This window comes from Nematolebias whitei, chromosome 21 (genome assembly GCF_014905685.2).
Source record: "Nematolebias whitei isolate Nwh7 chromosome 21, NemWhi1, whole genome shotgun sequence".
Taxonomy (NCBI): Eukaryota; Metazoa; Chordata; class Actinopteri; order Cyprinodontiformes; family Rivulidae; genus Nematolebias; species Nematolebias whitei.
Window position 1 is genome coordinate 30,812,402 of NC_056518.1, and position 9,769 is coordinate 30,822,170.

General features: G+C 44.9%; 1 protein-coding gene across 1 annotated transcript in view; it reads right to left on the reverse strand.

Moving 5' to 3' along the window:
- Nucleotides 1-7,540: 7,540 nt before the first annotated feature.
- Nucleotides 7,541-9,769, reverse strand: part of nubpl (nucleotide binding protein-like) — a 5,660-nt gene continuing 3,431 nt past the window's right edge. Inside the window, 1 exon segment of the mRNA XM_037694671.1 lies at nucleotides 7,541-7,801. Within this exon segment, the coding sequence (XP_037550599.1) occupies nucleotides 7,739-7,801 (63 nt within the window). The 3' untranslated portion in view covers nucleotides 7,541-7,738.

The window sequence follows — 9,769 nt, forward strand, 5'->3', positions numbered from 1 at the left end:
ACCCTCCGACTGAACCCTAGGAACCCTCCGACTGAACCCTAGGAACCCTCCGACTGAACCCTAGGAACCCTCTGACTGAACCCTAGGAACCCTCCGACTGAACCCTGGGAACCTTATCAACTGATTTATTTTCTGATTTCAGTTTAAAACCCAGTTGCTCTGATGGGACCACAACAAAACACATTGATGATCCCAGGAGAAGGCACTGGATCTGGCCCTACATCCAACTAAGCATCCATCTAACTAAGCATCCATCCAACCAACCATCTGTCCATCCAAACAATCATCCAAACAACTATCCATCCATCTAACAAACCATTCATCCGTCCATACAACCGGCCATCCATCCACACATCCAACTCAACATCCATCTGTCATCCATCCGTCTAACCAACCATCAGTCCGTCCAACCAATCATTCATCCATCCATACAACTGTCCATCCATCCAAGAAACCATCAATCCATCCATTCATACAACCAACCACCTAACCATCCAACTAATCAACTTTCTGTCCATCCAACCATCAGTCCATACATCCATAGGTTCATCCATCCAACCATCTGTCCATGCATCCACCCATCCATGCATTCAACCCTACATCCACCAGTCCATCCAACCCTACATCTATCTATCAACCCTACATCCATCCATCTATCCAACCATTCATCTGTCCATACATCCACCCATCCATACAACCCTATATCCACCAGTCCATCCAACATCTGTCCATACAGCCAACCATCTGTCCATCCATCCATTCAACCAACCAACCATACGTCTGTCCATCCAACGTTATATCCATCCATCTATCCAGCTGATCAGTCATCCACTCTTCTTCAGTCAATAAATACATCCAACTAGTCATCCATCCACTAACTCAACCATCCATCCAGTCATATATTCTTCAGTCCATCCAATCAGCTACACAACCATCCAACCTTGCATCCATCCAAATGTAGAACGTCTATATTTTTCCGTAAACATCTCCTTCTAGACCGTCAGATTCAGCCGTATTTATTCTTTAATCTGAACTACAGTCAGCACCGAGCGGTTCCAATGTGTTTTTGGAGGATTAAGCTGAATGTTTTGTTTACACCGAGTGCACACCCACATTTCAAGAGTAAACTTATTCCAACGGAACCATTTGATTTAGTTCAGGATAAACTTTTTTGTGTTATGACTTCTCAGTTTGTAAAAACAAAACTGCTTTGAGCATCTGACCCACAAAGTAACTCAGGTGAGCCCAGACTGTAAGGAACCAACCAACAAACTAATAAACAAACTAATAAACAAACTAATAAACCAAACAATTAAATTAATAAATAAGTAACCAAGCATCACTAATAAACTAATACAATTTTTATCTCTAACATCCATGACAACAGTTTGATATCAGCCAACACCTTTATTTGATATCTGGAGAGGATCCAAAGAGCTTGTGCTTCACGACCCACAGTGGAGTCCAGAACCGGGTCTCGAGAAACCCAACAACTCCCAAAACAAATGTCCAGAACTGTTAAATCCGCCCTGCTGTAATAATTAGTGTAAAGTCGGACAGAACCATGAATTGGGTCGGGGTTTCAGGAGAAAGTGGGGCAAAATAGTTGTAGGCTATTAAAGAGAAAGTGTCAAACCGAACCGAGCCGAGCAGAACCGTTGAAAGAAAATCAGGTTAGTCAAACTGGACCTAACATGTTAATTTAATGCGTCAGGACTCCCTGGTTCCGACTGGTCCCACAGGGTCCGTACCTCGTGAGAAATCCTCCAGAACAGAACCCGGTTCGGCCTGGTTCGGCCCCACGAAAGGAGAAAACACCTTTTTCGACCCAAACATTAGCTAGCAGAGGCTGTTAGCCTAGCATACCGACAGGGGGAGTTAGCACGGAGCTAACGTTAGCACACACTGAAATAACCCGGGTAAAAAACCAACCCGGACCAGTTCATCAGACCAGAACCCAACCCAGTCCCGGTTCGGTTTGAAGCGGGCACCGTGTGGTCAGTTTTAAGAACCGGAACCGAGTGCTAGCCGGGCTCATGAAGTCAGTTCGGGTGCATTCCCCTACCCACCTCCGAACATGACGGTCGCTCCCAGATCAGATCCAGAGTCCAAACAGGAGAAGCGTCCCCACATCCACAGCAAAAACGAGCAAACCCCGCTTCTGTCCTCTTCTTTGACTGCCCGCGATCAACGCTGAGCGGGACCGGAGCCGAACCGGGTCCTGTCGGAAGTGTGGTCCAGTTAAACGAGCGGTCGGTCCGTGCGTGAGTTGGGGCGCTGTTAGTGAGGAATGCAGCGCTGAAAGCTGAGACCTGCTTCACTCTGCTCCCTCCTCCTCTGCTCCCTCCTCCTCCTCTGCTCCCTCCTCCTCTTCTCCCCCTCCTCTCTCAGCCTCTCTCCCAGTACGTGCCTGAAGTTCGTCTTTGATTCCACTAGTCCATAAAGAGCTATTCCAACTATTTTTCCGTGAGCTAAACTGTTCTGCCTGCTCTGGGTGCTCCTCAGATCAATAGTGTTAACTTATTATTTTTATATAGGCGCTATATAAATAGGCCCTTTTCACAATGACGTCATGTGAAAAGGGCCTATAAACTGAATTTAATTGAATTGTGGGGCGGGGCTTAAATCTGGCCCTGAAGCCACCTGTTGATAGGCAGGGCCCACAGAGAGGCTTCTGGGAATATTTCTTTGAACTCGAGGCTTTGTTATTTACACTTTATTGTATTTTCACTCATTATTTTTGATTTGTAAAATAAATTCACTTAAGAGGAGACATTCTGTTTTATTCCTTTATAGCCTAAATATATTTTACTGTTTTATAACATTTGTTGCGGTGTGATAACTTTGTACTGTTTGTTTATTTAAGAAAAAAAAAAAATCCAGAAAAGGAGTTCAATGAAAGGATAATTTTTATTTAATTATCATGGTTTCTGTTTTAATTTATTTTTGAGTGTTCGTTTTGTGCACTTTGTTTAAGGGAAAAAATCCAGCCATCACAAGGTCTGGGGAAATCATTTTGTTACTGTTGCATTTTTTCAGTAAAAAACTTTTATTATAATAAAGTTTTTTTTTTTTTTTTATCTATAAACTTTGCCTAATTCTATCCTGGATTTTAACAAATAAATGATCCGAAGGAAAAATCACATAACACTTAAACGTCATCAAAATTCACCGTAATTATTTTAAAGTATCGTATCGGTATCAGTACCGGCGATATTGGACCAGTATTTATTTGGTATGGATGGATAACAAATTTTGCAGTATCACACGCCACTACTGTTCGGGGCACAGAACAAGTTCCAGCTTCAACGTCCAGGTTCTGGTCCAATGTCCACAAACATTTACAGTGTTTGGTTCAGAAACTAGAATACTTAAAGTGTTCAAACCTGGAGCTACTAAAGTAAAAAAAAATAAAAAAAAAAATAAACTCTTTCTTGAACTTACATTAACATATTTAAAAAAATCACTAGTTTAGTTTATTGTTGAACAGCTGAAGTGTTAATTTTTTAAGTAGCCGTGCACATGTAGAATGTTGGAACAGCCCTTTAATGCCTGTGGAATCATACACTAACTTCAGTGTAAAGGCTGCACTGCCCCCTCCCTCCCTGTCTCCCTGCCCATCCCTTGTCCCTGTCTGTCTGTCCACACCTGTCCCTCTGATGTGTCTCGCGTGCAGCAAAGGGTTGAATTAAGTAAAATTTTCAAAGAATCGCACATTTCAACAATAAAACTTCACTAAAAGAGCCCTTTATAGAATTGCACGTTTGTTTAAGTGCGTAAAGCTCCTGGTGTGCCAGGTACTGGTTTTCACACGGTCATGGACCGTGTTCGGTCTTATCTGAACCAGTTTCGGGTCTTGACTCGTCTGTTGATGGCAGCTGCAGCCTATGGGTCAGAACTAGCCGAGCCTTCGTCCAGAATCTGCACAGATCTGTTTTTTTAAACAAAGTCCTGACGAGGCATTTCCTGTCTCACCCAAAAACTCTTCATTTTTCTGCTCCAAGCTTCGGACTCGGTTCTGACTGCAACACGGAACACGGGCCTTTTACGGGCCTAATCATTAAAGACATGGTTCTTTTCCCTTTTTTTCCTCCCACAGTCCAAACACCTGCAGGTTTGGGGGACAGAGACACCCGGGTGTCTTTGGTGGTCCTGTGATGGACCTGTCCAGGGTTCAAAGACCACCACAGACCCTACACGGGATCAAGCAGCTGTTGTGTTGTAGAAAACATCTCTGCTTGCTCTGATTTGAAGACGATCGATCGTCCATTAAACCTTCTGAGTGTGTGAGCGTTAGGTTCATCGTGTCCTGAAGAAAGGCTGTCCGAAGGTCCGGACCGGTCCGTGGTGTCTGAGGGGGCTTGGCTGTAAAACAGACACCCAGCAGGCCCCCTGGGGATGAACCGAGGCCTGCAGGAGATCTCAAGGTGAAATGTTTGTTTTGATCTTCAGGAAGTCTTTGGACTGGAGAGATCTGCAGAACATGAAGGTCTCTGCAGGTCTCGGTCCTCAGGGTGTCTTCAGGACAGACTCTTCACTCAACTCATTGATCTGAGACAGACAGTGAGGTAGAACCCAGTCCTGTTTGACTCTCCAGCTCCAACTTCAACTGACTCGTCTCTTTTCAGTTCCTCGTCTCCTCCAGTCTTCAGTCTCTGCCCCCCCCCCCCCCCCCCATAGTGTCTCTGCAGAACTGATGGTGTCCTCTCATAGGTCAGAGGTCAACACCCAATCTCCCATTGACTTTCACTGTATCTGAGCTTCCAAACAGGAAGTGAAGGTGCTGTTTATAACTTTCTTACTCCCTCCATCAAACCATCAAACAGAACCTGTGGTACCACCAGAACCTCCTGAAGAACTTATTTGATCCAACTTGTAGTTTTCACTCAGAGACTGTCTGAGGCTTACTTTATACTCTGCCCCTCTCTCTTCTGCTCCCTTAAACAAAAGTGATAATTGTCATGGCAACCAGTGACTCAGCAGCTTCTGGGTCTTCTATATTACCCAGCATGCCTTTCTTCCTCTTCTGTCTCCATCATGGCCGCCCCCATCAATCCTTCATGTCATCTCTGATCGGACCTTGGTGTTCAGGAGGATTCAGTCAGAGGGTCGGCAGAAAACAGGAAGAGGACTGAACCTGGAGTTTCAAAATAAAGCACATAGCTACACTTCAAAATAAGAGTCTGACTTTATTTGTTTAAGTTTGTTTGTCAAAACAATCTCTGTTTAAGAATTTGTTTGTTTGTTTGTTTGTTTGTTGAAACAGCTTCCAGTGTTTGGGCCAACCTTTGTTTACCTCTGAGGTATGTGGCCGTGAACAGCTGGATGAAGACTTCCAGCTGAACGTTTCTGGGTCAGAACACGTTGGTTTCATGTTTTTAGAGCTGCACACCGAGTGACGTTCACCTTCTGAACGAGCCGGGTCTGAAGCAGAACTTGGGCCGAGCATCTAAAACAGAAACGGTGTCAGAGCATGAAAAACCTTCCTGACTGCAGCGCCGAGCGTTTCACCGGGCCGGGCCGGGCCTGCCGCCGCCTGCTGAGCCGTTTCCTCTTTGATCCCGGCCCTGCAGCCATATGCAAAGCAGGCTGGGAAGATGGCGGCCTGCTGCGAGCGATCAGAACCCAGAGAGGCTCGCTGCACTCTCAGAGGGTTCTGGACCGAGGGGAGCCAATACGCCAACACACAGACACCGACATGCTCTCTGAGGTCAAAGGTCAGCACTGATACATCCATCCCTGCAGGAGTCTGGATCTTATTAAAGAATCTGGTCCAGAAGAAACTCGGTCAGCACCAGGAGGACTCTCATTTAAAGGGACAGTTCAGTCATTTTCAACATGTTGTAGAAGCTCTGCTCTAACTTCATGTTCAGCTCACGGCTGACGGTGGATCACTGCTGCACAGACAGCTCCAGTCACAAATAATTAATTATTAATCTACTTTTATTAACCCTTACAGGTTTTTATTACACGGTTATTAACAGCTGCAGTAGCAGCTAGCACTAGCACTTTCTGTGCAACCTTTGGTCACTTCCTGCAGGAACATACTGGGTCTGAGTATAACCAGTTTTTGTATAATCCTGGACCTGGAGGGCCACTACCGTGCAGGTCTGACCGGTTTCCTGCTCCAACACCTGGTTCAGAACTGGAATCAACTCGAGTGTTGGAGCCGAGGAACATCTAAAACCTGCAAGGTAGAGGCCCTCCAAGACCAGTACTGGACAGGCACCTGAGGAACTGGTGACCTTCTGAGATAGTTGAAATGCAGGTCTGAAACAGACTCAAAACAGGTCTGAGCCGGACCCAGAACTGAACCAGACGTCTCTGAGCTGGACCCAGAACAGGAGAAAAGCAGCAGTTCAGGTTCTGGGCTCCGGGATTACAGAATGAATGCAGCTGGGATGATTGCAGATGAGCTCAAATACCAACAAAACCTCCAAACTATGACAGGTAGTATCTTACCTGTTCAGGATAGACCTTTGAACGACCTCAGTCTGGAGAAAAGTGTAGAGATGGAAAGTTTGTGGTGAGAACGACGTAAACGGATTTCTGCTAAATCAGAGACAGAAGCTGAAAAAAATCTGTTGACAGGTTTTAACAGAGTTTTCCTTCATCACGAGAAACATGTTGGTTTCACTAAAAATAAAATAATTAGTGCAGTTTCACTTTCAGCTGTCAGTGGAATGACGGGAACAGAGAGGAAGAAGAAGAAGAAAAAAGTTTATTTTTATTCTTGTTCTTCTACAAGACAAACGAGAGCGTAGACGTGGGGGTGCTGCACACACACACACACACACACACACACACACACCATTATTGGAACCAGCTGCTAATGTTTATTCAGCCACAAGCTGCAGCTGCGTTGCCACGGCAACAAAACAACGCTCAGTGAGGACAAGAGACTCTTACCAAGGGTTAACAAGACAAGTGTCCACATAGACACTGAGACATTAGACCAGACATTTGTCCACATAGAAACACAGACATTAGACACTGGATGAACAATACCTGATCTGGAATAATACCAGACCCTTACCAGGAACCAGGTCCCGTAGATGAGCTCATGGTAGCCAGGTCCTGAGAACTTTTAGACCCCTCAGAACATTTGGGCCCCTGAGATCTTTTAGGCCCCTGAGACTCTTTGGACCCCCCAAGACCTTTTAGACCCCTCAGAATCTTTAGGCCCCTGAGACCATTGGGGTCCAAGAAACCTTTTCAACCCCTCAGAACCTTTGGGCCCCTGAGACCCTTTGGGCCTGGAGTCTGTGGTTCTAACAGCAAGTCTCTTCTAAGATCCAAACAAATAAAACATGCGCTGCAGAGAATCATTCGTAAACTTTAAAAAATAAAAAAAATGTTCTGTTTCTCATGGAACTGAGGTTAAAACTAAAAAAAACAAATCGTTAGGATGAAATATTTGTTGTTGGCACAACTTTATTTTGAAAATACAGAAAGTAAAAATACAATGTTGTTTCTTTTATTAGTGACTTTCATGTTTTTAAAAGCATTTAAATATAATGAAGAATTACCAACTCTGGATTAGGAGCAGCTCATTCACACTTCACATAATTTATAAATAATATTAATAATAAAGAACAAAGTCGTCTTAGAGATGCTCCAAACGTCACATCTTCAGCACTAAAGGGTTGCACTGACTGTCCCGATTGATCTTATTGAACAGCTTGCATGTTGACATGTATGACCTGTCGACCAGCTGACTTCCTGTTGGAGCAGGAAGTCATGCGATCACTTCCTGTAGCCTCTGGATCACAGCAGACGCCACCTTCCTGTACGCCTCTGCCTGGACGAAGAAAACAAAAGGACCTTCAGGAGCTCTGAGTGAGGATCAAACATTTAGGACCGAAGGCTCTTTCCCCACAGATCAGTGAGTCTCAGCTGCTTCTGATCGATCATTAATCACTGATGGACCCCGTCCCGTTCACACGTGAGCTCTCAGAAAGGAAGCGAGGATCGAGGGACCAGAAGAGGCGTGGAGCAGAACTCAGCTGGATCAACCTGGAGCTTCAACACGTTAACTGTGTTTGTTTCCCAAATGAACTCAGTTTAGTTTTTTTTACTAAATACAAAGCTGCCGTGCGTCGTTACTGACCTTCCCAAGATCGGTAATAAATTGTTTTTTTAATGCTGTGAACAGGTTCACCACAGTACTGAGCCGGCTTACAGTTTCACATGAGGACCGTTTCACCTCTGTTACTACATACTGTAGCTTTACAGCAAAGAGGAGAACCAGGTGGGTTAGCTTCAACCCCCCTTGCTGCCTCGGCCCATTCAGAAATCACACAGAGGAGTCCAGAAGGTGCCAAAGTCCTGGACTGAGGTGTTTTCTAAGCATGTTGCTAAAGCAACTTAAAGTGACTCTGAGTATAAGAGGAGATCAGAGCAGAGAAGTGCAGAGGATATTTAAATACAGATAAATAAAGTCGCTTTGCATCGATGAGTGCGACTCCACTCGGCTCTCGACTTATCGGTTCTTCTCAGGTGTTGTGATTTGCCACTGAAACTTAGTTTCCCCGTTCTGTGGGCGGGGTCGTCAATGCAAAGTGGGCGGTTTCTTGTTGCGCCGTCCAGCTCGCGCTGAATCCTCTGATCCACCAGTAAACACAGACAGGTCTGGACCTCGTCGTTGGTCCACGGTACTGCTTTTGGAGATTCCATAATGAACTAGAAACTTTGTAGAAAACTAGACAAAACTAACCAACACGACAACGATCGGCGGGGAAGTGGAGGTTCACATGTAGTATGTCCACTCCTTCAGATGTTTACCTGTAAACTGACCTTCAGAAATCTGTAGAATTAAAAAAGGGCAGGCCCTTAATGGCGCTTTGCCACTGTCTCAACTCTCATCGGCTCCGCCCCACACAGCACCAGTTAAGGGCCTGTCCACTGCCGGTACCACCTCTACTCATCTTGGTTTAAACTGTAGAACCACCTTGTTTGTGGTTCTAAGCGGGCTGCTCTGAGGGACGATTCTGACGTAAGCAGACAGCAGCCGTTGATTGGCCAGCAGAGCTACGTCACTGGATGACCCGCCCAGCAAAACTACATCAGAACCGCCATTTCCTCATCGTGTTGACGACAATGCCACAAGAAACAAGAACATTTACAGAGAGATATCAGCGATGATGGCACAGCATGGCAACACCCGGACTTATACGCAGCGCCGGGATAAGTTAAAGGAGTTGAAGTCCGATTAAAGGACGATTAAGGACCACAACAGGTGGAGTGGCTCGATCACAATGGCCAATTATGATCCCGCCCATGTTGCATTGATGATCCCGCCCACAGAGCAAAGAAACAGGACACAGTGACAAATCACCTCCACCTGAGAAGATCCACTAAGATCTGGAGCCACTCATCAATGGCAAAGCAGCAGTCGAGTCAATTACAGTAGGATGGAATCGAGTTGAGTAGAGTAAAGTAGAGTAAAGTAGAGTATAATCGAGTTGAGTAAAGTAGAGTAGAGTTGAGTTGAGTAAAATAAAGTAGAGTAGAATAGGTTCTAGTCAAAAAGAGTAGAATAGAGTTGAGTCAAGTAAAGTAGATTAGAATAGAGTCTAGCCGAGTAGCATAAAATGGAATAGAGTCGAGTAGAATAGTTTAGTAGAGTAGAATAGAGTAGCAGCCAAGTAGGGTAAAATAGGGTTAGGTCAAGTAGAATAGAGTTAAGTAAAGTAGAGTAGAATAGAGTAGCAGCCAAGTAAAGTAAAATAGAATAGAGTTGAGTCGAGTAAAATAGAGTTGAGTCGAG